Source organism: Hyperoodon ampullatus (genome assembly GCF_949752795.1).
Source record: "Hyperoodon ampullatus genome assembly, chromosome: 19".
Lineage (NCBI taxonomy): Eukaryota > Metazoa > Chordata > Mammalia > Artiodactyla > Ziphiidae > Hyperoodon > Hyperoodon ampullatus.
In genome coordinates, this window is record NC_136932.1 from 45,228,238 (window position 1) to 45,255,708 (window position 27,471).

Below are 27,471 nucleotides of genomic sequence, written 5' to 3' on the forward strand. Positions count from 1 at the left end.
GACTGCAGCGACGCCCGGCCCCGAGAGTCGCAGGCAGCGGCCGGAGCGCGCAGCCGAACGCCCGGGCCCCAGACGCCGCGGACACCCGGAGAGGCAGTTCCGGTGCCCTGACGCCTCCCTTGGTCCCCAGCGCAGCCCCAACCCCCTCCGCAGAGAAGTCGCAGCGTGAGCGCCCCTCGGCCGGCTCAGGACCAGGTACCCACCCCCCCACCGCCGCCACCGTAGCCAGTGAAGCGGGCGGGGTGTCTGGAGGGGACAGAGGTCTGCGCCCCCTCCCCCCCACCCGCCGCCAAATTCGGTCCCGGGCGGGGCGGACTTGGTGTCTATATTTGGCCGAACAGCGGCCCGCGCGCCCGCAGGGCGCAGACACCTCGTCTCGCAAAAACGCAGTGCCTGGGCAGGAGGCCGGAGAAGGGTGCGGGGAGGCCGGGCCTCAGGCCGGGAGCCGTAGAAGCGTCTTGAAGGGCACAGGGGTGCCCGGGGCTGGGGAGGGGCTGGAGTCAGTCGCTGGGGCTTTGGAAGAGCTCGGTGTGTCCCCTGGGGAAGAGCTTAGCTCAAGCCCCAAGCGGGAGAAAAGGCACCTCACCCTCCTCACTCCACTCCTGAAAATATGGCTCTGAGCCGGGGGGAGGGGGGTCGAGGACCCCACCCCCAAGAGAATTTAGTAGGAGAGAGGACCCAGAAGAGCAGTGGAGCTGAAATATGGCCGGCAAAAGCCAGAACACAGTGGTGAGGGCCTCTTAGAGAAGCCAGTGCAGAGAGAAGTGGGAGGAGGAGAGATCCACCTTACACTGTGTCCCCCACCACCACCCCCCGCCAACAGCATGGGAGGAAACTGATGAAAACAGTAGCAGGAAGAACTCAGGTGAGCTAACAGGAGGAACTTTTCCTTGGCAAATTTTTAGAAAAAGGCAAAACCCCATCCACCTAAACTATGCCACAGATGCTGAGTTTAGGATCTTGAGTGGCTGCAGTCCTAACCCCACAAATGGCCTTAAGCCAAAGCCTCTGATTCTGGACAAGATGCCTCTGGGAGATAAACCACTTCCATGAAGAGATGCTCATACAAGCCTGGCAGTGGGAGGGCAGCCTGGCATTGAGGCTCCTCCCAAAACCACTTCAACTCCAGGAAGCTTTCAGGCCCAGTCAGGCTCCACTGTCCCCCAGCCTGGCTCTCTAAGGAGAAGTCAGGCCCCAAATCCTAGCCCCTCGAACTAAGCAAAGAACTTTCCCATACATCACTTTGAGGAAAACTCCCTGCTTCTAGGACCAGACTCTATATTAATTTATAGCTGACTCTTGGTCAGATAACCCTTCTCACTTGCCACTGCCCCAACTCTTCCTCCCTCCCTCCCACAGCTACGGGACTAAGGACCAAAATTTGGGCACCGAGATCCTCCATCTCTGCCCCCAGCTATGAGCCGGCGCGTGGTTCGGCAGAGCAAGTTCCGCCATGTGTTTGGACAGGCGGCAAAGGCTGACCAGGCCTACGAGGACATCCGTGTGTCCAAGGTCACATGGGACAGCTCCTTCTGTGCCGTCAACCCCAAATTCCTGGCCATTATTGTGGAGGCTGGAGGTGGAGGTGCCTTCATCGTCCTGCCTCTGGCCAAGGTGAGAGATGAGGGGAAGGAAGCAGGTGGAGGACACTGGCTGTGACTCCTGGGGACTCCTGATAGCAGCCTGTGTTCTCACCTAGTTCCATTCCTCAGTCAGGAGGGCAGTCTATGTGGACTGACGGCTCCCTGTTCCCCAATCACTCAGGGACCAATTGGGAGGCTCTGTCACCCCTCCTAGAACAGCAGCATCACATCGGCCCCCACCTACTCGCAGCCCATCCCTTCTCCATGCAGCACCCTGTTCCCAGCAGGGACCAGGAGTGGGTGATGGATAGTTGGGAAGCAGTGGAGACAGAACCTGGCCAGATTCTGTTCCTATCTCTCCTGATGCCACACCCCTTATGTTTTTGGTGTCAGGATCTTTGTACACAGCCCAGGGTGAGCATTGGATTAAATCACACCCCGGAGCAGCACACTGAGGACAGAGTCAGGCTCTATCCAAAGAGTTCTTGGCCACCTCCCCGATTCTGGTTCTTGCAGTGAGGTAGAATGAGAGCAAAGGGCCGGGGGACATGACATATAAGGCCAAAGCCCCCTCTACTCCAGGGATGGGGGCCAGGCAATGACCAGCACCTTTACTGAGTAGCCTCAAGCCCCTCAGCCATCTCTACCCACAGGATGGCCACTCCAAGGCATGACCTTGACCTGGATTCCGGCTCCTACACCTTGTTAGGGGAGGCCCCACAGGTGGCAAGGTCAGGATGAGGCCTGGCAATAGCCAGTGACTCACTCCAGGACAATGCAGACACCATCCAAGGACATCATCCCCTGGGCTCAAATTTCAGCTGGAGCCACCTCCTCCCCCAGTACAAGTGCCGTTCCAATGCCACACGGCCACCCCTCTCCCCTACCGCCTGGTCTGGGTTGACGCCAGCCCCTGCAAAGGCCTCAGAGCCCCCACAAACATACCATAAAGATTAAAAATAGATGGGCCCCAGCTCAGGTTGGGAGACGGCAGGCACAAGGAATGCCTGCTGCATGTGGTTCCAAGGTAAAGCCATTGACAAGGGGGAGATCTGCCAACTGTGGCTAGTAAAGGGCTGTCAAGCACTGCATTGCATCTTACCTTACCTTGACCTATTCCACCAGGGGCTTGCCATGGACATTTCAGTTGGGGGAACAGGCCCAAGAACAGTCTCCTCCAAGTAGATGTTTTTAGAAGAGCACTGGACTAAGAAGTCAAGTCTTGACTCTACCAGTATCTTGCTGTGTGTCCTTGGTTAAGTTATCTTACCTCTCTGTGTCTGATTCCTTGATATGAAATGACTTCAACTCTGTCTTCCGTGAAGTAGAGGAAGTAGGCCGGATGGGGTTGGAAGAGCAGAAAGGGGGTGGGTTCTGCAAAGAGAAAACAGAAAATAGAGAATTGAGATGTAGACAGATCCACTCCCCACCCCCTGAAAACACGCAGGACAGTGGCCCCACATCTCCTTCTCTGACCCCTGCAGACAGGGCGAGTGGATAAGAACTACCCACTGGTCACTGGGCACACTGCCCCTGTGCTGGACATCGACTGGTGCCCACACAATGACAACGTCATCGCCAGTGCCTCAGATGACACCACCATCATGGTAGGAGCCAGGTGGATGCTGCTGGGCTGTCGGGCAGGGGAAGCAGGGAGGGCTGCCTCACCTGTGCTGCGGAAGGTGGTGAGGGAGGTGCTGAGTTCCAGGGCCCTGCCCTGTCCAGCTCCCAGGCTATTTTTAGCTACAGGCCCACCCCCTCCCAGGATGAACTGCTTAGGACTAATTTTAGCCATGGCTACCTTGGGGCCTGAAGAGCAGGGGGGCAGTGCTCTGAAGTCTCCCTGCTCGGTTGAGTAGGGAGGTCTCTGGAAAGCTGACAGTGCCACCTCCTGGCTCCCAGCTGCTTCTGCCCCATGTGGGCACCATCACATCTTGTCCTGCACTTGACCCTGGGGAAGGGGGGTGGGGGAAGTAAGGGAAGAGCAGAGTGACAAAGTGGGCTCCTCATCCCACCTACCCTATGCCTTTTCCTTCTATCTAGGTGTGGCAGATTCCAGACTATACCCCTATGCGCAACATTACAGAACCCATCCTCACACTCGAGGGCCACTCCAAACGTGTGGGCATCCTCTCCTGGCACCCCACTGCCCGGAATGTCCTGCTCAGTGCAGGTCTGGGGGCCTAGGGAGGGGTCCCCACCATAGATTGGGGGTGTGGGGAGTGGCAAAGGCAGGGCCACGTGACGGTGCCTGGCCATTCCGGGCAGGTGGTGACAATGTGATCATCATCTGGAACGTGGGCACTGGGGAGGTGCTTCTGAGTCTAGACGACATACACCCGGACGTCATCCACAGCGTGTGCTGGAACAGCAACGGGAGGCTGCTAGCCACCACCTGCAAGGACAAGACCCTGCGCATCATCGACCCCCGCAAGGGCCAGGTGGTGGCGGTGAGTGCCTAGCCTGGCCACGTCCCAACCCCTGCCCCAGGAAGCAGCTGTCAGGCCTCTGTACCCACAACCCCCTGAGCCCCTCGTCCCAGCTCTCACCTCCTCCACCTTAACCCCAGACACCAGCCTTGCCCCTCCGTGTCTGCAACCACAGCCCCTGACCTAAGTAAGCCCCCAGCCCGCAATTCTCAGCCCCGCTCCTGTTCCCTCCCCTCCCCTGCATCTCAGAAGCTCAGAGGAGGGCTGCTCGATTTGTGACTGAGGAGGGGAGAAGCTGCAAACTCTACCCTCCCACCAGACCTGCATGAACCGAACCTGCGCCCCCGGACCCCTCTCCTCCCAGCCGGCACCCAGCGCCATCTTCCGGCGCCTGAGCCTGACACTGGCTCGCGGGCAGGCCCCTTTCCAACCTAGTTGACCCGCTAGGCGGGAGATTGGAGGCAACCCTCGCGCGTTGTTTGCCCCAGCTGGGTGCCCTGGGAGGGCGGCGGCACCTGCCTCACCAGCCTCAACCTAAGGCGGGGCGCTGGATGCGCGGGGCACGTGCACGTCTGCGCGGAGTGCGCGCGGCGGGAGCGGAGAGGGGCGGGGCGGCGGGCACTCTAACCCACTAACCCCGCGAGCAGGAGCGAGCCCGGCCTCACGAGGGCGCCCGCCCGCTGCGGGCCGTCTTCACCGCAGACGGGAAGCTACTCAGCACCGGCTTCAGCAGGATGAGTGAGCGGCAACTCGCGCTCTGGGACCCGGTAGGCCAGGCCGCGCCGGGCGCACGCGCTCGCTCCTTCGCTGGGTCAGCCGGGAGCGCTCTCCCAGACCGTGGCCCGCGCCCAAGATAGCTGAAGCGGAGCGGGGAGCTCCCGTTTGGGAAACGCCTCTCTGCTCCCCTGGGAAACCCGCAGGCACCCCCTGCTCTGAGGGCGCTTAAGGGCTCAGAATTTGCAGAGAGAGGCCCGCACCCCGCGCTCTCCAGGCCTGGGGCCAGCCAGGAGACTCCAGGAAACTGAAAATTTAGGACCCCTTTTGTCTCCGCCCCCCACACCCAAGTCAGCAAGTTGGTTGCCCGGCCCTCCAGGCTCCCCAGGGCAGGCAGCTGGGTGACGCCTCTCCCTGTCTCCCCCTCCCCCCAGGAGAGGTTTGCGGCCCACGAGGGAATGAGGCCCATGCGGGCCGTCTTCACGCGCCAGGGTCATATCTTCACCACGGGCTTCACCCGCATGAGCCAGCGAGAGCTGGGCCTGTGGGACCCGGTAACGCAGCTGGACGCTTGGGGTGTGTGCCCCGGGGACTGGCATCACGGGAGAGGGGCCAGGCGCCCCCCACCCGCAGGGCATGCCCACCTGGACAGGGCTGGAGGCTGCTGCCCTCTTTGCAGCGCCTGCCATCCTAACACCCACCCCTCTGCCCAGTTTTGCTGCGTCGCCTGAAGGAGCCCCCGCTGGCGCCCCTGCCTGGTGATGCCGAGTCCCTGGGGGTGGTTTGCGGTGACTGCATGCGGCGGCGCAGGGGGTATCGGTGCGGGGGACCGAGAGTGGTGTCCAGGTTTGGGGTCTGCAGCTCTCTTCACCAGAGTTGCCTTGGGAATGCGTGGGCTTTGGGGAGGGCACGAAGCGTACAGGAGCTTCAAGGGATCCAGAGCGGCACGGCGGGCGGGACAGGGCTGGTCACGCCTCCTGTGCTCGGGCAGAACAACTTCGAGGAGCCAGTGGCACTGCAGGAGATGGACACAAGCAACGGGGTCCTGCTGCCCTTCTACGATCCCGACTCCAGCATCGTCTACCTGTGTGGCAAGGTGCTCGCAGCAGGGAGGGGAGAAGAGGGGTCTGGACCGAGCTATCGGGCGCCCGCCCAGCATATCTCCGAACCGACTGGTTTTGCAGGGCGACAGCAGCATTCGGTACTTTGAGATTACCGAGGAACCACCTTTCGTGCATTACCTGAACACGTTCAGCAGCAAGGAGCCGCAGAGGGGCATGGGCTTCATGCCCAAGCGGGGACTGGATGTCAGCAAGTGCGAGATTGCACGGTCAGCAGCCTTGCCCTTCCCGCTCACCTGCTTCTGTGCCCACGTCCCATCCGGGAAGACCCGGGGGCTTCCCCAATAGTGTAGTCTCTGGAAAATAGTGGGTTTTCGGGGATGCGGGGTGTCATACGGGCTTGTTTCCAGTGCCAGCCCCAATGCTACAGGCTTGACATTCTCCGAACTTCAGTTTCTTCATCTCTTAATGATGATAAACACCCCATCAGAGGGTGTTTAAAGTGCAATGCATGGTAGGCGCTCAGCAAGTGTTGGCCTCTAACCCCTTGGCCCCGGGCAAGAGTTAAGGGAGTGGGAGCCTGAGCGTGTGCCGATCCCCGCTCCCTTATAGGTTCTACAAGTTGCACGAAAGAAAGTGTGAACCCATCATCATGACTGTGCCCCGCAAGGTGAGTGGCCGGGAGAGGGGTTGGGCAGGGCTCCAAGGCGGAAAGGAGCGGAGCAGGCCTGGCACCCTGCTCGTTCTCGTGTCCCCCTACCCATGCAGTCAGACCTGTTCCAAGACGACCTTTACCCAGATACGCCGGGCCCCGAACCGGCCCTAGAAGCGGATGAATGGCTATCCGGCCAGGACGCCGAACCCGTGCTCATCTCGTTGAGGGACGGTTACATGCCCCCCAAGCACCGCGAGCTGCGGGTCACCAAGCGCAACATCCTGGACGTGCGCCCGCCCCCCGGCCCCCGCCGTAGCCAGTCAGCCAGCGACGCCCCCTTGTCGGTAAGGTCCCGCCCTGCTCCACCCAGGCCCAATCTTCACATCCCCCTACCGCACCCCGCCCAACGCCGCCTCTTCCGTCCTCTGCGTCCAACAGCAGCACACCCTGGAGACGCTGCTGGAGGAGATCAAGGCCCTGCGCGAGCAGGTGCAGGCCCAGGAGCAGCGCATCACGTCTTTGGAGAACATGCTGTGCGAGCTGGTGGACGGCACGGACTAGCGCATCGCGCCGGGGAAGCTCCAAGCCGGGAGGGCAAAGTGGGGCGGAGCGCAAGCACTCCCGCGCCGCCCCGGCTTTGGGCCCTCCGCACCCCGCCTCTCTGGGCCTGGGCCGGGACTGGGGAGGGAACTCCGCCCCTCGCGGGAGTCCTGGACAAATGAAGCGTTGCGGACTCTCGCGTCCGTCTGGCGCCTACCGGGCTGTGTGCCCCGTACAGGACTCAGCAGGAGCTGGCCTTGGAAGGCCCAGGGTGACGGGGGCCTCAACAATGGTGCTGCAGGGCAGGCAGTGTCCCCTTTGTTTCCCTTCCCGCCCAGGGCAGGGAAAGTGCTTAGTATTAGCGCAATGCTTGGGGATGTTGGGGAGCTTGGGCTTGACCTCAAAGGGGTAGCGATTTGACGGGTCTCCCCAGACCGGCTGGGGAAAATTACAACGCTTCTCCCTCTAATCAGCTCACTTGACTCCACCACCCTGAGTGGTAAACTGAACGGGCGTCACCCCAGTTCTACGGACATACACAAACGTTGGCTGTACAGCCGGACCCACGGGCTACACCCAGCAGCCTATGGCAGAGGGCTCTCTTCCTTCTCTCCATCTGCAGGGGAGAGGACGGCTTCCTCACGGCACTCCCGCAGGAGAACCAACCAGAGAACTGGCATGAGGAAGCAGGTTCACACCTCCCCCCTCCCAGACACACACACACACACGCACACACTCTCTGCCCCCAGCCCTCTGTTGTGGCCTTGACTCTAGGAGGAAAACAAGACGTACTGAATGAAACATTTTACCAAGTGCTCAGTCTGTGCCTCCTGCATGGGTGGGGATGCTAGACCCCCAGCCTCTGTAAGTGCCACCACCAGACTCCTGGGGGCCCTGACAAATGCAACGCTTGGCTCAGGACCCACCAGACATCCTCTTACTTCAGAGCCCTCCCCACACTGAGGTTCAGAAGGAACCCTCAACCCGCAGATGGGCGTTCTTCCCCAGTAAAGGCAGGTAGGAAAAGCCTCGGGTTTGAAGCCTCTTTTATTTGTGCCTCAGAATCAGTCTGGTGCCCCTGGCATCAGGGAAGAGGGTGAGAGGAACAGCTTCCCTTTGTTGTTTTCTTCCATTGCTTTCGTGTCCCTTCCAAGCCTCACTGGCTGAGCCAGGAAGGCCAGTCCGAGAGAACCCAGACAAGGGTGTGCAGTGGGCCCCTGCCCCTGGCGGGGTCTGTGCTTCTCTGGGTGGTGGGTTGGGGCAGGGGAGAGCCGGGGGTTAGCACCATTGGATGAAGGGTTTTGGAGTCAGCCCCTGGGTGGGGGGAAAGTAGGATGCACAACCACAGAGGGCTAGCAGCAGCTGGTGGGAAGGGATGGATGGTGGTGCCAGGGCCCTGGGCAACCCCCGTGTCCAGTCTGGTGTTTGCCCCACGCCCACTATGCCCCCCCATTCGCCAAGACACCACGAGGGAGCCAGGCCTTGCCCAGACCTGGGGCCACCTTGGGCACCCTCCCTGCTCACAAAAACGTGCCTTGGGGATGGGGACTCCAACCTCTGTGGTCACCCAAAGAGAAGCTGGGACCACCCTGAGACCCGGGAGGGGTGTGGGGGCTGGGGGAGCCGGGCACCCCGCTAAGTGCACTTGACGCTGAAATGCCGGGGTCGGGGAGGAGCTGGGCCCTTGACGTGCTGGTTTGTGTCTAGGACGAAGCAGCCACACAGCACGTGGGGAGCTCAGCTGCGCCCCGGGGGTGAAGAGCGGAGATGCAAAGGCTTCACGGGCAGTGTCCTGGAGTGGGGTCAGTGAGCAGAAAGGAGGACCGGCCAGAAGGAGCAAGGGATGGAGACAGTGCTCCTCTAAGGACCGTCTCCCCCTCAAACGGCTTGGCTCCGCCCTTGGACCGGTCAGAGTCCAGGGGAGTGGGGTGGGGTCAGGATACAGCAAAGCAGGGGAGCCGGGCCGTGCCAGCTGCCTCCAGGAAGGTACCCCACGGTCGGGCCGAACCCCTCCCCATCTGGTGCCGGGTGCGCCGCTACGCCCCCGAGGCGGCGGTTCGTGTCTCCGGACTCAGCTCGGAGAGCGCGCAGGAGGGGCGACTCTCGCTCCGGGGCGGGTCCCGCGGGGCGTGGCCAAGGGGCCCGGCAGTGGGCGCTACTGCTCAGTCAGAGAGAGCCGCAGGATGCGCTCCAGCTCCTCCTCCTCCTGGCGAGCGCGCCGCCGCCGCTCCTCCTGCTCCTGCGCAGACAGCTCCATGGCCAGCCGCAGCTGTTCATCGTAGCTCCGGAACACGTGGCCGCCTTGGCCTGGGCGCGGGCTGGGCCGAGGGCTGGGGACGGACGCCAAGCCCGCGGGGGTTGTGGACTGGCGCTGCGGCGTAGGCGGAGCGCTCCTGGAGGCAGGTAAGATACGTCGAGGGCTCCGGGCGCATCTGCCCGTATGCGGGGCGGGAGACGGTGTGGAGGCCCCGGGACAGCGCAGGCCTCAACACCCTTCAGTGGAGGTAGAAGCCTCCCTGGCTCCCTCCCACCCGGTAGGAGCTGGTCCCAGGTCCTGCAAAGCCCATCCTCCCAGTCTTCTAGAACCCCAGCCCCGACATTCTGTCTGGCGAGGGTCTGTGAAGGCTCTAAGGCCGCGTGTGGAGTACTGCGCACCCACCCCTGAGTCAGGAACGGGTGGTGGTGGTAGACGCCATCTTGAAACCAGTAGGGTCCCTGATGACGGTACCACGGTTCCTCTGGGCCAAGAGGGGTGCTCATGCGGCAGTGTTCATACGCACCGTGACAGGGCCCTGGTGTTCTCTGTGCACGTGTATGGGAGGTGGGGGAATAGGCGTCTCCAAACCCTCTCAGGACGGGCGGGCACTGACCTGTCCTGTCGGCGACCCTCGTAGGACATGGGGTGAGTGCCCGGTTTGCTGTTGGTTAGCGCCTCCCAGATGGTGACCTGGGCGGAGGCGGGGGTGAGCCAGTTAGCTGTGGCGGCACTGCAGTCCAGTGGCCCCGTGCGGCCGCGGGGACACACCTGGTCATACTCACTGCCCGCCTCAAGCAGGCTCTGCTGGATGGCGAACTGCAGCAGGTCGTCATCGTCGTCGCGGGTGGCGGCCTCTCGCTGGCCGCCCAGCACGCTGTAGCCGCGTGGGGCCTCGAACAACGCGGGGGAGATCTCGCAGCCGCGGCACGAGGCTGGGGGCGCCGGGCTGTGGGTCAGAGTGGACCAGACCTCCCCTCCCGGCCACTCCCGGGGAAGTGCTCGGTGGGGAGGGGAAGTGAGGGCGGGCTCAGGGCGGGACAGGGTCTCACTTGTGGAACTGGAGCTGCTGACACTGGAGGAGTCACTGCCTGGGGAAGGGGTCTCGCTGCTGGGGCTGCCTCGCACCAACGGCACCGGCTCATCGCAGCCATTGAGGTTCCCGAAGGTGATGCGGGCGTTGAGGATGTGGAAAATCGGGATTTCTGAGGATGCAGAAACCATCAGGCGCCACCACCCACTCCCTCACACCTTAGGTACCCACTCTTTACCTCCTCTAAGCCCCATCCTCCCAATAGCTGCTCAAGGGAAATGGGGGTGGAGCCTCACCAATCTTGACAGGGAATCCCGGAGGCAGGCGCAGGGTAATGAAATCCCGGAGCTTGGCAAAGAGTGCGTTGCTGACGGCCATGAGGTCAATGATGGGGGCCACCTGCTCACACAGGGACAGGGGATGCTCCTCACACAGCCACAGCTTGGCCTTGAACCTGTGCCCCAGATCCCAAGGGGTGAGGGACATTGTAGAAGCCATGGCCTCCCAGCCCTGCCCACCCTTCCCCAGCACCACCATGGGGCCTCACTTCTGTGTCTTGGTGGTCAGTTCCATGGGTCGGCCCATGTCACGGTTGCCAAGCTCAAAGTTGGGATTGAAGTACTCTTCTGCGGTGATGGCAGTGGGGTTGGCTTGGCTCAGAGTCTGAGTGATCAGGGTCTGTACCACACAGGGAGGGGCTTATGAGCCCTTCTCAGTCCCTGAGGCCAGGCCAGCCACTTGGTATTACAAGCCCCGGATCTGTTCCCCCGCCACTGTGGAGTTGACAGGGCCTTGGGCATTGTGGAAAGAAAGGAATTCCCCACAGGGTGCCTCCCAGACTTCCTCCTGATCCCCATGCACACCCTTCCACAGAGGGGTACCCCTTACACACACTCACCCCATTTTGGGGGCCCCCATGCTGCTCAGCAATTCCCAGGAAGGACTGCAGAGGTGTCTTACAGCCTGCAAGAAATACGGCATTTCAGAGGACACTGCAGTCCTCAGAAGTGACAGCACCCAAGACCCAGGGAGGAGGCTGGTCCCTGGGGGGAGGGAGGATTGCTCACCCCCACCACACACCCAGGCACCTTCACCTGAAGGTGATTGAGGACTCCAAGGGGCAGGGGCAGGACCACCATAAGCACAGCTGGAATAAAAGTAGGCCTGGGGCTCAGGAGAAACTTCCAGAAGTGTTTTGGGGTATGCATGTGTATGTGTTTTCCTTCAGGTGCATCCATGTTAACTTCATTTTGTTCTCTTGTGAGCTGGGAATTATGTCTATCCACTTTAGACAGACTAACTGGTGCCTAGAGAGTCAGTTGTAGTATCAGTGGGCACAGAGAATCAGTGGCAGGGCCCCTGTCCTTCTGCCTAGGGTATGTCCCACTAGACTAGAATGGCCAACAAACAGCGTACATGACATTCCCCCCTGCCCCAAATCCAATGCAGATATTAGTAATCAATTGTAGCATTCCTTCCTGTTGAGCCCAAATGTTGCCTTAGAATCTTAACAGCACTCTAGGCAAGCACTACCAATCACTAGGATTTAGCACTTGAATTGAAACCTATTTGACTGAATAAACTATCCTGGCTCTTGCTGGGATGTCAGAGGAAATACTGATGGAGGCGCTTGAGTGGGGCTGGTTCCTCCCCCCACGCCCCCATCCACCTCTGCCTCATTACCTTTGACCTTGCCCTTGTGCTGTTCTGAAAGATGCTCTGTCCGTGTCCGGGTGATGAGCTCCACATTGGATGCCCCATATACCTGGGGACAGATGAGGAAAGGACTCACAGACAGCTTTGGGACCCCTACCCTGCCCCTAAGGGCGTTATGAACACTTCCTACAAGGAACGGTCAGGGGAGGGGGGTGCTGTCAGCTCCAATCTGCAGGCCTTTGGGCAAGTAATTAGATGAAGTTATTCATTCAGTTCTCTTATTCATTCAACAAACATTTTGTGAGGAGGCCTTATAAGCCAGGCACTGAGGCAGCCGTCAGGGATACAGTGGTGAACAAGCATGGCCAGACACGATCCTTGCCCTCTTCAGGCTCACAATCAAGAAGACAATGGACAGTAATAACACAGTGTGATACATGCTCTAATGGGGAGAGCACAGGACTGTGGGAACAAAAACCAGAGGCCATAACCCAGCCTGTGAACCAGGGAAGGCTTCCAGGAGGAAACAACAACGACACAGAAACTTGCATTGGTTAGACCCTTCACCACATGGCCCCACATGGGTGATATGGGGGTCCCAGAGTGACTGCTGGGGGTGCCCCACAACAGTCTTCTTAGGGGTAAAGGCCTGGCTTTGGAGTCAGCCAGCTGGGTCTGAAGCTTGGCTCTGGGCGACCTTGTACTGGCCACTTAGTCACTCCAAGCCCCTGCTTCCTCATCCTAAAATGGGCCAGTACCCTACTTCATAGAGTTGTGAAGATTAAATGGGAAACGGTGGAAAGGACTCGATAAACCTCTGTAAAATGGGAATAATAATAGCATCTACCCGAAAGGGTTGTCGTGAGGATTAAATGAGTGTGTGTGTGTGTGAGACATACACACGTATATACATAGACATGTGTGCATGTGTACATAGACACACATACATACAAGTACATACATTTAAAATGTCAGAACAGAGCCTTGAGCATGAACATAATATTCGGTGCTCAATAAATGCCGGCCATTCCCATCAGTTGCCTCTTAGTCTCATGACCTTGCCTCCACGCTGCATTGCCTCTGCACCTCCCAAGGCCGAGAAAGCATGGTCAGGAAACCCCTGCCCAGCTCGCTGTAGGCAAGAGTGTGGTGGGGCTGGCACCCGGGAGCTATGACCTCACCTTGGCTTCATACCCATTCACCATCTCGGTCTTCTCGCTGCGCCAGCCCAGGATGCCGGTCTTGTTCCTAGGGAAGCAGCGTGGTCTCGGTGAGGGGGCATCCACCGGGCTGGCTCCAGGCTTCCGAGGCCATGCCCACTCACCTCTCAAAGGAGATGTTCTTGGTGTCGAGCTGTGTGGTGACGACGGGTGCGGTGAGCCGGCTCAGGACCTGCTCCTCAGTGGGCTGGGCAGCAGCCAGCAGTAGCTCACGGTCCTGCCCAGCCAGAGCCAGGGTCTCTGTGTACACCACCCGGCGGTCGTGGTCAATCTCCATGACCACGGCGCTCGTGTCTGCCAGCCGCAGAATAGCACAGGGGGTCAGGGGTCTCAGGGGGCTGTCCCCAGGCTCCCCACCCTGCCCCATATCCCGCCTGCCTGACCTTGGCCCCTGAAGACAAAGCTGCGGTTCCCTCGCTGCCACGTCATGTGGTCAAAGCCCAGAAGTGTGGTGTCTACCCGAAGGTTCTGCCCACTCTTCCACACTTTGTAGGTGTCACTGGGGCAGATCTTGGACACCAGGGGCACTAGGTTGAAGAGAACGTCAGAGGTGGCTTCAGTTTATCTGGCCCACCACCCTCGGCCACTTCAGAGCATGGGGGTCAGGGTCAGGAGTGTGGCTGGGAAAGGGTAAGGGAACCGGTGGGAGAGCAGCCCCTGCCCCAGTTCCCCCCCACAAATGTAGACCACAGTCACTCAGAAATGAACAACCTGAGGCTGGGGACAGGCATGACTCAGCCACCACCAAGTCCCTAGTATCCACCATTTAATTCACTCACTCAACCTTTCATCTAGTCTTCCAACAAATATTTATTAAACACCTACTATGTGCCAGGCACTGGGGATACAACATTGAACAAGACAGGACCCCTGCCCTCTTGGAGCTCACCTTCTAGTAAGGGGTGACAAGTAACAAACAAATGAGCCAGTCATTACAAAGTAAAGGAAATAATAACGGAATCAATAGAGGCATTGAGGAAAGGCCTCAGGAAGAGGTAGCAATGAGCTGAGAGCTAAGAGGTGAGAAGGAGCCATGGGAGAGCGATGGGAAGAGTGCTCTAGGCAGGGAAGCAGCAAGTGCAGAAGCCCTGAGGTGGGAGAGTGCCCAGAGAGGCCCCCGTCAGCCCCTCTTACCCCAGCTAGTGAACTCCCATTTCATCTCCACGTAGAAGTCCTGGGCCTGGAGGATGAAGAGGAGAGTGGCTAAGCCTGCGCTAGAGATAGTGTTTAAAGACCGTGGTGGGGAGGCTGAGAGGCTGGCCCTCACCTTGCGCAGCTTCTCCAGGAGCACAGGGATGCCTGCCAGCCGCTTCACCACCCGCTGGTAGTCCCGGTACCGCAGCACAAGCTGCACCAGCTCCAGGTCCCGGGTACTCACAGCTTCCTGAAGCACTGGGGGCGGGGTGTGGGCAAGAGGCAATGTCACACGGCAGGACCCTGCCTAGGGCTCCCTTCAACCAATCAGAGGTGAGGATATGATGCCGGGAGACCCAGGCTGTGGGGTAGGGGTGAGTAGGGGTGCCCACCTGTCCAGCCGCTGCGATTCTCCCTGCCCACATCTGCGCCGTGTGCTAGGAGCACGCGGGCACACTCGAGGTGCCCCAGGGTGGTGGCCAAGTGCAGGGGAGTCCGCCCACGGGGATCCAGCTGCTCGATGTCCACCTGGAAGAGGTGAAGAGGTCGCCCTGGTCACTTCTGAGATAGCCCATCTAAGCCTAACAGCCTCTAGGCAGGCAGCAAACACCTAGCTGTCCTGGCTTGCCCATCTCAGAAGGCACTGGAAAAAATAGACACAATGAGCTGGGGTCAGGTGAGGGGAAAGGGGCTTGCAGGAGAGGGTGGGAAGTAACTCTGAGAAAGGGAAGGACTTCCTTTCCTGTCCACCTAGGTGCCCTGACTGGGTTCACTCTTCCAAGGCCCAGTAGTCTGCCTGTGAAGAGTAAGCCTGGGCCCGAAGTGTGGTCTAGAAAGACTCTTGGCCAGGGAGGGCACCTGAGACAGGACCTATCCTAGGGGTCCAAGACCACACCTTCAGGGCTTCCCTGGTGGCACAGTGGTTGAGAGTCTGCCTGCTGATACAGGGGACACGGGTTCGTGCCCTGGTCTGGGAAGATCCCACATGCTGTGGAGCGGCTGGGCCCGTGAGCCATGGCTGCTGGGCCTGTGCATCCGGAGCCTGTGCTCCGCAACGGGAGAGGCCACAACAGTGAGAGGCCCGCGTACCCCCCCCCAAAAAAAAAAGACCACACCTTCAGGAAGGGCCACCAATTTAGATCATTGACATTATCCCTGAGAGGTTTAGCAAACAGTTGCAGTAATACATTGATAAGAATGAAAGAATATGTTCATGGTGTAACTTCAAACCCATGTCCTGTGCCTATGGGACACTATGTATTAACATTTTTTATAAATACTATTATTGTTTTGTGAATAACACGATTATATTACATGAGATTTTTTTTTCTTTTTAGAAGATGTTGGGGGAAGGCGTTTATTAATTTATTAATTTATTTTTGCTGTGTTGGGTCTTCGTTTCTGTGCGAGGGCTTTCTCTACTTGTGGCAAGCGGGGGCCACTCTTCATCGCGGTGCGCGGGCCTCTCACTATCGCGGCCTCTCTTGTTGCGGAGCACAGGCTCCAGATGCGCAGGCTCAGTAGTTATGGCTCACGGGCCTAGTTGCTCCGCGGCATGTGGGATCCTCCCAGACCAGGGCTCGAACCCGTGTCCCCTGCATTAGCAGGCAGACTCTCTACATGAGATTTTTATTGCATGATAAAAGCATATGTTTGTTAAACATAAATATTTAGATATATTTCAGGAGACTAGGACTTCTGCTTAAATATGTGAACTGACCACGTATATGTAACTCCTTTTCTCCTCCCCAAAACTTGATTAAAATGCCAGGAAAAGGCTTCTACTCCAATATGATGAGATAACTGATATTACCCTCCGACCAAACAGAGAAAACTATTGCTTCAAAATATATGAAATAATTGTTTTCAAACATTAGGCAACAATTAGTCCAGGACTGTGATCCCTGAAGAAACAAACAAGGTGGGCTCTATGATTGCCTAAGTTTCTACTTGGAGGAATATTCCAGACAGCAATTCAGGTAGGGTAATCCCCAGCAGAGCATGGTAGCCTTGCTGACAAGTTAAGGAGAGAGGAGTTCAGGGAGGCTGAGGTAGCTAGAAGTTGCAGGGCAGAGTTCCAGGAAGAAGTGAGCTATGTGAAAAAAAAACACAAAAAAACAAAACTCCAGAAATCTGCATATGGTCCCTTTGAATCTTTGCTGAATACTAAACTTCACATGTGTAGAGTGAAACTCAACAAAACCAGGCAGAAAAGGAACAATAGGCTGATAAATTCTCAGAGCTCACCCATGGCAGGGAGACATTCAAGCTCCAACCTGCTAGAGTAGAGACTCCTTGTTGATCACCCAGGGTATTCAAGAGACCCAAGAAGGGTTATACCTTAGGAGTAGGAATCCTATCCCAAGAGAAAAGGCTCACCCAGACCTAATCTAATAAAGATAAAAAATAAGCTCCAAAAGATCAAACTGATTTGCAAGTAACTTAACTTAGGCTGCCAGAACAAAGTCTAACGCTCTCTAAAGGAAGACAACAATATCCCAGTGCTTAACATCGCAACATTTACAATGTCCAACATCCAGTTAAAAAAGACTAGACATGCACAGAAGTAGGAAAATATAAAACCCATAATCACGAGAAAAAATCATTTAATAGAAACAAAGATGAATGGCTCGATATGCTCAAAAGTTTAAAGAAAAACACAACGTTCACAGGGAAAGAAATGGGAGATAAAAAGTACAATATCTGAAATGAAATTTTCACTGGATAGAATTAACAGTAGACTAGACACTACAGAATAAAAAGAAAATCAGTGAATTTAAAGATACAGCAACAGAACTGTACAAACTGAAGAACAGAGGAGAAAAAAAGTATCGAAAAACATTGAAACAGCCTCAGCAATCTGTGAGACACTATAAGGCATTCTAACATATGTATAATTGGAGTCCACAGGATAGGATAAGGAAGTGGAGGCATAAGACAAATTTAAAGAAATAGCCAAAAAATTTCCAAATTTGATTTTAAAAAAACTACTGTAGTAAGTTGAATGGTGGTGCCCCCACAAAATATAGTCTACGTCTTAACTGCTAGAACCTGTGAATGTGACCTTATTTGGAAAAAGGGTCTTTGCAGACATAATTAAGTTAAGGATCTTAAAATGAGATCAGCCTGAATTATCCAGGTAGGCCCTAAATCCAGTTTATAAAACACACACACAGAGAAGTTCCATGTGAAGATGCAGGCAGAGACTGAAGCTATGCAACCACAAGCCAAGGAATGCTTGGAGCCGCCAGAAGCTTGAAGAGACAAGGAAGGAGTCTCTCTCCCCTAGAGACTTTGGAAGGAGTGGAGCTGATACCTTGAATCTGGGCTTCTAAAATGATGAGAGAATAAATTTTTGTTGTTTTAACCCACCCAGTCTGTGGTAATTTGTTGCGGAAACTAATACAGTGATAAATCCACAGAACCAAGGAACTCAATGAATCCCAAGGAAGAAAAACACCAAAAAACCTATGCCAAGGCCCATCATAATCAAATGCTGAAAACTAACGATAAAAAGAAAATCTTAAAAGCATTTAAATTTTTTATTTGAGTATAGTTGATTTACAATGTTGTGGAAAGCATTTTGAGAATTGAGACACGCTATGTATGTAAGGACAAATGTAGGAAATACTACATACTTTTCATCAGTAACCATGCAAGCTAGAAGACAACAGAATGAAATCTTTGAAGTGCTGGGGGAAAAATTGTCAACCTAGAATTCTATATCCTGTGAAAAATATACTTCAAAAATGAAATGGGGGAATAAAGACTTTTATGGACAAACAAGAGCTAAGAGAATTTATCACCAGAAGACATGCAAGAAATGTTAAATGAAGTTATTCAAGTAGAAGGAAAATGATACCAGATGGAAACTTAGATCTATACAAAGGAATGAAGATTGCCTCAAAAGGTAAATGTGTGATGGACTTCCCTCGTGGTGCAGTGGTTAAGACTCTGCGCTCCCAGTGCAGGGGGCCCAGCTTCGATCCCTGGTCAGGGAGCTAGATCCCACATGCATGCCGCAACTACGAGTTTGCATGCTGCAACTAAGGAGCCTGCCTGCTGCAACTAAGGAACCCACCACCTGCCACAACTAAGACCCGGCACAACCACATTAAAAAAATAAATGTGTGAGCAAGTATAAGAATGCCAATAAAATATTTAAAACCCACAAGAAAGTGGCTGGGGCATCACAATTGACTTAAGGGAACAGAAGGTACTAGAACCCAAGCATTCACAGAGGGAAACCCCAGTGGTTAGCAAGCTAGATTCCCCCCTTAGCACCCTTGACAGGTGTAAAACATTGCAGGCAGTGGGAACAGCAGGGGTGGGAGAAAGGCTCAGGACTGAATACAGGGGGGTCTGGTTAAAATTCAGAACCCCCTCCCCAATCTTGTAAAGCTGGGAGATGCCCCCCTTCCTCTCCACAGGATGCCAAGGGTTTATTCTTTATAGAAATGGAGCTTCAGATGTACTAAACTCGGACATTGGTCTGAGGATGAGGTCATGGGACTGAAAACTGGTGAACAGTGAAAGCCCAGTCCCTTCCCTGCCTCAAGTCCTGAACCCCTGGCAGCCAGACTGCACATAACACTGCTCCATCCTACCCCTAGCAGGAGACTGGAGAATTCTTTCTTGCAGAAACTAGAGGCACCACAGACCTCTGGGTACAGAAATTTGGGGATCCTAACAATAAGCAGGCCAATCATCTTAGAGCAGCACCCATTCGTTAATAAGCTCCACACCCCCATCCTTAAATATGCCCCAAGAGCCGAGGGTGACTGGACACTTGAGGAAAGCTGCCAACATGAAAGATACCAAAACATGCAAATAGATGCTAAAAACCCAGAGGAAACAACTGTCAATGCAGGAAACAGAAGAAAAAAAAAATTGGCGGTGGGGGGGAGGACAGTAATTTACACCCTGAGAAAAATATGAAAAGGAAATTGAATTCATGAAACAAAATGGGACGTTCTGACCTGTGACTTCCTTCCCTTGCTTTTTTTTTTTTTAATTAAGGGTACTTTAATTTATTTATTTATTTTCGGCCGTGTTGGGTCTTCGTTTCTGTGCGAGGGCTTTCTCTACTTGTGGCAAGTGGGGGCCACTCTTCATCGTGGTGCGCGGGCCTCTCACTATCGCGGCCTCTCTTGTTGCGGAGCACAGGCTCCAGACGCGCAGGCTCAGTAGTTGTGGCTCACGGGCCTAGTTGCTCCGCAGCATGTGGGATCTTCCCAGACCAGGGCTCGAACCCATGTCCCCTGCATTAGCAGGCAGATTCTCAACCACTGCGCCACCAGGGAAGCCCTCCATTGCTTTCTTTATGCCAGCCATACCTGGACAGCTTCACCTGCCCCAGTTCTCCCATCACAGTAAACAGCACCTCAGTTCACTCCCTTTCCAGGTAAGAAACATTAGGACTGTTTTTATCTCTTCTTTTTCTCTCACCTTCCATATCTAGTCCATCAGTAAAATTTGACCTTACAGGCTCTACCTTCAAAATAGATCCAAAGTCATGTTAGTTTTCACCACCTTCAGGCTACCCTCCTGGTCGTGGCCACCCCATCTGTCACCTAATTCCGCCCACTCTTCTCTTGGTTCCTTAGGTCTGTTCTTCACAGGGCCCATCATAGGTGCTGTCATCCTGTGAAATATTCCTCAGATCCTGACGCCCCTTAGCTCAAAATCTCTCCATGGCTTCCCATCCAGTTGAGAAAAGAATCCTGGACGTCTCTTTGAACTCACATGCTCTCCCATCTCTCCAAGCTCCACTCCTGCATATCAGCCTTCTCCGGAACCATCTTCTCCTGGGTACTAGCAGCCACAAAGCTGCTTCTCTCACTTCATTCAGGCCACCGCTCAAATGTCACCTCCTTAGAAAGGCTGGTCCTGACAACCCATCTCAAATGTCAGTTGCTATTTATCTATCTATTGTCCCTTATCCTGCTCTAGTTCTCTGCCAACATTAAACTGCTTAGTTATTTTTTCATTGTCTCCCTCTCCTAGACTGTAAGCCCCACAGAGGGACAGTCTATCTTGTTCAGTGCTACATCCCCAGTCTCTGGACAGCATCTGGCACATAACTGGTGCTTAATAAATATTTATTAAACAAATGCATAGATGACTTTTTAAGGGACATGGGGAAGGAAGGCAAGGCAGTAAAGTGTAAAATTGATTAACCAGTAAATACTTGTAGAGGTATAGTGCTTATAATTATGGCGGCAAATACCAAAACAGCCTAAAGAGTTCAAAGTGGTTGCGTCTGAGAGGAGTGGGAAAGTAGTGAGGGCTGCTACCTTCTAGCAACAGTTAAATATTTTAAACATGAGTGGGAACTCCTTTGTCAAAAATAAAACATTTAAAATAATTCAGATTTATATAATTTTTGTAACCCTGTGTTGGCATTTCTTCATTTTTAAATATACTGGGAGCCTCAAAAAAACCCCAAAACTGTGCCTGGCCCCTGTGAGTGGCCCCCCTGCTGCTGCTCTACATGAGCTCCCCAGAGGGGAGGGGAGCCTCTTACGGGTTGAGCTGGGCCCCTCAGGGTCCGACCTGGGTGGGGTCCTGAGTCCTGGGGTGGGAGTGATGCAGGATCCATAGACCCTGAGCTGGCTGGGTCATGGAGGGTGTCAGGAAGAGGCCTTCCCATGGGGCCGCAGCCCAGCCACCCATGCCTCCCACCGGCCCTGCCCCAGATGCTGCTGCTGCTATCAAGGCCCCAGGGAGCCAGCAGGGCCCGGGCCCGGGGCTCCAGATGCCGCCTGCCTCCTTCCCCCTCAGGTGCCCCAGCTCCAGGCTCCACAGAGAGGCCGGCACTGCCTGCCAGGCAGGGGTGCCCTCCCTGCCCCCACTCCACAGGAGCTCTCCCAACTCCCCAGAGTCCCCAAGGCACCGCTGTCTTCCAGGGCCAACATCAGCCCTGCATACTGCCCGCCGAGCCCCAAAGAAGTTCCCCCTCACCCGTGCAAAGCTGGGCCTGCGGTGGAAGAGGCACCTTGCTGGGGGCCCAGGTGGGAGAATTCATTAATTTCCTCGGCAGAGGCCTGCTGCTATTTAATTGCTGGAATGAAAAGGTTTCCCATGAAACCCAATAGCCAGCCCTCCCCACCAAGAGAACGGAAACTCTGCACCCCAGCTGGCCTCAGCTGGAGCCAAAAGCAGGGGTCTTTTGAGCTTAGGAGCTGGGGCTCCCTGGGCAGAGTCTCCCTGCTTCCACTCAGGCACCTGCCTGCACACACACACACACACACACACACACACACACACACACTTGTACAGGTACCATAAGGACACACACTCTTACTCCTGCATCCACACTCACTGTACATGTGCATCCCTAAGTGTACAAGCACATGTGTGCCCAGCTGCCCTCTGGCCTGCAGGCCTCTACTCATGTAACACACGTATTTGCCAGCGCATTTGCACATGCACACTCCTTGAACCCACATGCACACTCCTTGAACCCACATGCACTAGCAGGGTATTTTTCAAAGTTGTTTAGCATTAGCAGAGTCCTTTTGTTAGGTGAAACCTTATAAGAACATACCAAATGTATAGACTAAACACAGGTGCTGGAGAAGTAAGGTGAGGGGCCCAGAGCCTGCTCAGCTGGCGTCTCCTTTCCTTGCCCTGCTCCATCCCCCAGCCCCAGGGAAGACAGCCAGAGTCTGGTATGGCCACTGCTCCTCTGCTGTCCCACCAGGCAGGCCTGAGCTCACTCAACGGGGGGAGGGAGGCAAGATGCTTCCCCAAGTGGAGTTGGGCCAGTGGGGGTGGCACCTGCTGACTCCCCCTCCGCCCACCCCCTCCATCCTGCCCCACACAGCCCCTCCCCCTCATCCCAGACACATTGATATTTGGTTTCTAGGGTTTGTGGCTCCCTCTCCTGAGCTTCCCAACTCATCAGCTGTGGTGACAGCCCATACCCAGGACTGCTTACTTTGCGAGGAGAAGGGATCACAGGTGCTCCTGGACACAACAGGTACTTTGGGCGAGGCAGCCTCTGTTTGAGTATCCAGGGGCCCCACGATCCCATCTCACCTGCCTCTAGGTCAGAAGGATGAACCGGGAAAAGCAGGAAGGAGGACCATGGTGGAGGCAGCCGCCGGAAGAAAGAAAATGTTTCTCTAGGACCACAGTCCAGCCCCCTCCAGAGTGCCTGTTGCCTGGGAAGAATCCTGCTCTCCTTGGCCCTCCCACAGGGAGCTATTCAGTCTAACCTCCACCTCCCACCCCCAGGGAACACCAGGGACGCATGACTCCAGAACCAAGGCCATGCCCAGCTGTCTGGACCTCAGGCCTCGTGCCAGCCAAGGGGGAACTGGCACATCCACTACCCTACAACCCCCTGCCCCCTCCCAACCTGGCAGAGCAGGTGTGTGGCAGGAAGCAGGGCACCCAGCAACCATTGTATTGCTGGGTATTGGCTAGGGGTGATCATGGACCCTTCCCTTCACCAAAAAACACCCACTGAGCACCTCCCATCTCCCTGCCCCTCCCTGCGTCCAGGCCCCATGAACCTGCTCAGAAGCCTGCCGTGCCAGCCCCCTCATCCTTGGCCAGCATTGCCAAGCCTGCCCACGGGAGGGCTTCTGCGGGGCTTTCTTGGAGTGCAGAAGAGGCAGCTATGACAAGTGAAGACCAGGGAAACCCAGCTGCTGTGTGTTTGAGGAAAACCCAGCTGTTTTCTGTGACAGTGGGTGCCAGAAGGACCAGAGATCAGGGACCCCCAGATGAGATGCCTGGGGTCTACAGGGTTTCATTATGATGTTAAGTGGCTGCCCCCAGACCCATCACCTGCAGGAAATGGCTGGGGTGGGCATCCTCAGTTCTCCCTGGGAGTCTGAGGCCCTGGGGACTGAGCAGTGCACATCTGGATGCAAGCATCCCTCTGGGTCAGTCCTGGAGTCGAAATACAGCCAGGGGGCTCTCCCACCCAGACTGACTGGCATTCCCCTTCTTGGCACCCCTGACTCCTTTATGGTTGAAGAAGGGTTTAATGTCAACCAGTGCCCTATATTCCCCCTGGCCTGGATCAGGGCAGGCAGTATCCGTTTCAGGAAGACAAAAACTCACCAGGGTGAGGGGGTGAGTGGGTGGGGATGGGGTGAACCTGGTCCCTGGCTTCTGTGGCAGCCTGAGGGGAGCAAAGAGGAACACACTCAGTGGTCCGAGCCACCCCTACCTGCAGCGGGTTCCAGTGCTCCCCATCCAGCCTCACCCCAGGAAGATGACTGCTGACCTGAGGACTGTCAATCAGAGAGGCCTGGGTGAAAAAGCCTTTTCTTCTAAGGCATTCTGCCTCTCTCCAATCTCTGCAAGAAAAGGACCACCCACCCCTTGGGCAAGGGAGTGTGACTGAGGTGTTCTGGACATTCAGCCACTAGCTATCTGCCTAAAAATTCTTCGACCAACCGTCAACCATCCCATTGGGAAGTTCCTCTCAGATCATACTTAAATCCCTCCAGCTGTAACCTCTATCAGAGGCTTGTCTTCTCTTGCCCTCAAGGGGAGGAAAGCAGAGAAGAGCCAGAAGAGGCTGGACTGTTTTAGCACCCTGCACATCACACTGTACTTCCCTGTTCACACTTGCTTCACCAGAACAGGGTTTCCTGGAGGGCATGGGCTGTGCCTGGTTTGTTCATCTTTGTCTGACAGGATCCACCACTCTGAACTCGCTTCCTTTACCAGTGGCTGCAAACCACTTCCTTTATGATGGATAAACAGAGACGTGGTCTGAGGAGCAACCTGGAGCATCCTTGTGGAAGCAGAGGTAGAATGGAAGTGGACACCCCAACCAGAGATGGAGGCTCAGGTCACCCCAACACTTCCTGGGACTACTATGCAGAGCTGGGTGCTGCACTGGTCTGAGGTCTCAGTGGTGGAATTCAGAGACACACTCTGACCCTCACTTTGCTCACCATCTGGGGATGTCCTGCTCTCCACCTCACTCTTCCCTTGGGAAGCAGACAGCTCCTCAAACTGAACTTCCTGTGACTCAGGAAGTGGCCCTCAAAAGGCATATTCCCAAAGGGGCAATGCCTTAGCAAACCACTCCCAGCCCACGGCCCCAGGATCTCAGATCTAGGCCAAGTCTGCAGGCCTCAACTGGAGACAAACCAGGGCAGGCTGGGCCCAGCTCTCGCTCCTGCCTCCCCACCCTGGAGGGTTAGTCGTCCAGGCCACGAGTGCCTACCTGTGCCTGAAGGCCAACGGCAGAGTTGGGAACTATTTGTGACCTGTGCCTGCCTGCCTGCCTGCCTGCCCTGGTCCTATAGAACAGCCAGGAGACCCCATCCCTTACCTTATCTTCTTGGAGGCCACCGCCCAGCCAAAGCTGGCTGACCCACCCATTCTCACTGACTAGAGGAACCTGGCAGCCTGCTCTGTGTGCAAACTCTCAAATCTTGCCAAGGGCCAAAGGGCCCCTCGCTTCCTCAGCGCCTAGAAGCCAGGCCCCAGCACCAGAGGGCAGGAGAGCGCCTTTCAGCACCTGGACAAGGCCCTTCAGGGCTGAACCCAAGAGGGTCTCTCTCTTTACTCCCCACTCCTGAGCCGGGTCTGAGGGATCCAGGGGCTCTGCCCAGTCTGAGCAAACAGATAAGCGCTCATCGTGAGGGTAGAGGGCACTGGGTGGGGCTGGAATATCTGGGAGTGTCACAGCCTCTTTGATCCTTGACCCGTGACCCCCTCCCTACGCAGGCCTTGCCCACCTCCGCACACTAACGCGGGAGGTGTTGCTGCCGAGCTGAGTGGGGCGGACTCTCCTACCGCGTGGAACACAGATGGAGCCGGCAGCCCCTCCCCGCAGCCCTCACTGCCCCCGCGGAGGAGGGGCACGGCGTCCCCTACCCCAATCTGGGAGGGTCCGGAGCACGTGTGGGCCGCCAGTCCGGGCCGGAGGGAAGCGGGCGGGGGCCGCTCCCATCACCCTCTCCGGGTCAACAGCACAAAAGCGGCGGCTGCGAACAAAGAAGCGCTGCAAACTCGCCAGGGGGGCGGGACAGCCCGCGCCGCGCCCCCTCCCCAAGCCGGGCGGGTGTGCCCGGCCATGGGGTCCTCGCGGCGCCCCGACGGCGCTCTTACCTGGCCGGCGAGGACCTCTTTCTCCAGCTCGCGGTGGCGGTTGTGCCACACGAGGTAGTGCAGCGGGTACTTGCCCTCGGGCCCCTTTTTGGCGGAGGCGTTGGCGGGGATCATCGCCCGCTCCTCATGCCGGGGCCGCGGCGCCCGGCCCGGGAGGAGGGACCGCGCCAGAGCCAGGGCCCGGAGCCGCGGGGCGGGGGGCCAGCGCTGCCTGCTCGCAGGGCTGCGGCTCGGGCATGTGCTAGCGGCGCCGGCGGGCGGGGGTGGCGCGCCCGGAACGGTGCGGGCGGTGCGGGCCGCGGGCGTCCTCGCGAGGCGGCGGGTGGCGCGGAGAGGCCCCCACCCGCCCGGAGAGGGCGCGGGCACTCGGCGGCGCGGCGCGGACTCGCGCCTCGCCTCCCACACCCCCGCGTACAAAGACGCTGCTCGGCCGAGGGAGCAGGCGCCCGCAGCGGGCGCGGGGGCGCACGGGGCGAGGGCCCCAGGGACGCCGCCGCCGCCGCAGGGACGCGCGCCCGCAGCTGCATAGCCCGGCCCTCAGCCCGAGCGGTCGGCTAGGGATGCGGGGATGCGGGGGAGAGAGGAGGGGGACGTGGGTGCTCTGGGCAGTGCTTGTTATAACTCGGCCCCGCGGCATCATGGGTCTTGTAGTCCGCCTCGTGGAACTGGGGGTGGCGAGCGGCCGGAGAGGGTCCCGCAGTGGCCCCCTGATTCACTGAGAGAGTGGGGAGGAAGTCAGGCCTGGCCGGAATGGAGGCAGTGTCCTGACGCCAGTTGGACTGGGGCGCACCGCCACCCGCTGGCATTTTGCCTTTTGCTGGGGAAGGAGGGGGTTACAGGCCTTGCTCAAGCCTTAGGGGTCGCGGGAAGGTGTGGCCTTCAGGATTGAGTTTGGGTCCTAGTGGAACGTGAGCAGGATCCAGATTCCAAGAAAAGAGTGACTGATGGGAGGAATCCTGAGAAAGGTGCGGGGCGTTAGTGCCAAGGGTCACTGGAGCAACCAGGAATCTGGCACCTGAGATGTTGCATAGGAGTCTTCCCTGCCTTCTTTTAAAATTAAACTCCATCTTCCACATTTGACGTTAGAAAGAGAATGTCTATTAAGGCTGGGAGAACAGACCCCTCCCCCCATACGCTGTCCTCTGCAAGGACCAGAGTGGGGCTGGGCAGAGACAGCAGCAGGTGGCAGCCCCCCACCTCCACCCCATGTGGTCCCCTCTGGAGAGGAAGTGACTGATTCCAGAGACTAACTCCTTCCTGAATAACCCCAGGGCAGAGAGGTCTTTCCAGAAGGGTGCCTGCAGATGCCGTGATAAAAGTGCAATTGCCCTCTGGGGCAGCCTATTGCAAGGGCTGGTAGGACCTGGTGTGGATAGGGACTGGGGTGTCTGAGAGAACCTGAGTTTGAATTCCTCCTTACTATCTGCCTGGCCTTAAGCAGATTGCTTAAATTTTCTGGTTTCTCGGACCACTCACCTCTAAAATGTGACACTAAATACTACCTCCTCTGGTGAGCTAAGGATAGTGACTGCCCTGGAAATGGCGCATCCCTCCCCCAACCCGGCGGACTGGGACAGGTGGCGGGACCAGGCACAGTGCCTTCTTGAGCCCACCTTATAACAAGACAGGAATAAGGGATTCCATACCAGTCCTACTTAGAACAATCCAGGAAACATTTTTGTGGGAGGTGCTAGCAAAAGCTTGCAAACTCTCCGAGCCTCTCTCAGGTTTCTTTGTGTGGTCTTCTGTCCTTCCTCCTCCACACCCTGCAGTGCCAGGCCACGGCGGGAAAGGATGAGGGAGAAGTGGACCGCCTCGCCCCTTTCTCCAGGCTGGGAGGAGCCAGCTGGCGTCTCCCGCAGCCGGAGACCGCTGCCCACCTCCACCACGAGGGGTCAGCAGAGTGTCGTGGCTGCTGCCAGAGTTGGGGAGGAGGCTGGAGCGGGGAAGGGACGGCTAGGAGTGGCCGGGAGAATGCCTGTACATTTCCTCATTAAATTGTTTTTAGAGTGTTTTTGTGATCTCTCTAACTGCCCTGCTTCCTGAGGTGGCAAAGTCTCCAAAGGGAAATTCTGAAACCCTTTTATCCCTAGCCCCAGGCCCA

At 56.7% G+C, this 27,471-nt stretch overlaps 2 protein-coding genes and 1 long non-coding RNA gene across 9 annotated transcripts; 2 read left to right on the forward strand and 1 right to left on the reverse strand.

Annotated features, from left to right (window-relative positions):
• Positions 1-1,416: 1,416 nt before the first annotated feature.
• CORO6 (coronin 6) lies at positions 1,417-7,984 on the forward strand (the record flags this gene model as incomplete). 4 transcript variants are annotated; one of them, XM_079725864.1, is made up of 10 exons in its annotated part: positions 1,417-1,614; positions 3,068-3,190; positions 3,627-3,756; positions 3,852-4,033; positions 4,660-4,779; positions 5,718-5,822; positions 5,911-6,056; positions 6,400-6,457; positions 6,556-6,786; positions 6,881-7,984. In XM_079725864.1, the coding sequence occupies 10 exons, from the start codon at positions 1,417-1,419 to the stop codon at positions 7,001-7,003; spliced, it is 1,416 nt and encodes a 471-aa protein (XP_079581990.1). In that variant the 3' UTR covers positions 7,004-7,984. The 4 variants fall into 4 exon arrangements, with proteins under 4 accessions (XP_079581990.1, XP_079581991.1, XP_079581992.1 ...); XM_079725865.1 differs by lacking the exon at positions 4,660-4,779 and adding an exon at positions 5,161-5,280; XM_079725866.1 differs by lacking the exon at positions 4,660-4,779.
• A 33-nt stretch (positions 7,985-8,017) lies between these two features.
• Positions 8,018-25,481, reverse strand: ANKRD13B (ankyrin repeat domain 13B; the record flags this gene model as incomplete). 4 transcript variants are annotated; one of them, XM_079726192.1, is made up of 15 exons in its annotated part: positions 8,018-9,375; positions 9,853-9,929; positions 10,008-10,171; positions 10,289-10,441; positions 10,566-10,723; positions 10,817-10,947; positions 11,168-11,232; positions 11,953-12,034; positions 13,107-13,173; positions 13,250-13,439; positions 13,529-13,672; positions 14,280-14,325; positions 14,413-14,537; positions 14,672-14,807; positions 25,368-25,481. In XM_079726192.1, the coding sequence occupies 15 exons, from the start codon at positions 25,479-25,481 to the stop codon at positions 9,138-9,140; spliced, it is 1,890 nt and encodes a 629-aa protein (XP_079582318.1). The 4 variants fall into 4 exon arrangements, with proteins under 4 accessions (XP_079582318.1, XP_079582317.1, XP_079582319.1 ...); XM_079726191.1 differs by having other exon boundaries at positions 8,018-9,414; XM_079726193.1 differs by having other exon boundaries at positions 8,018-9,353; positions 9,849-9,929.
• On the forward strand, positions 25,198-27,381 carry LOC307068366. Its single transcript, XR_013811438.1, has 2 exons — positions 25,198-25,421; positions 27,140-27,381. It is a non-coding gene; the product is annotated as an uncharacterized lncRNA (long non-coding RNA).
• The last annotated feature ends 90 nt before the right edge of the window (positions 27,382-27,471 follow it).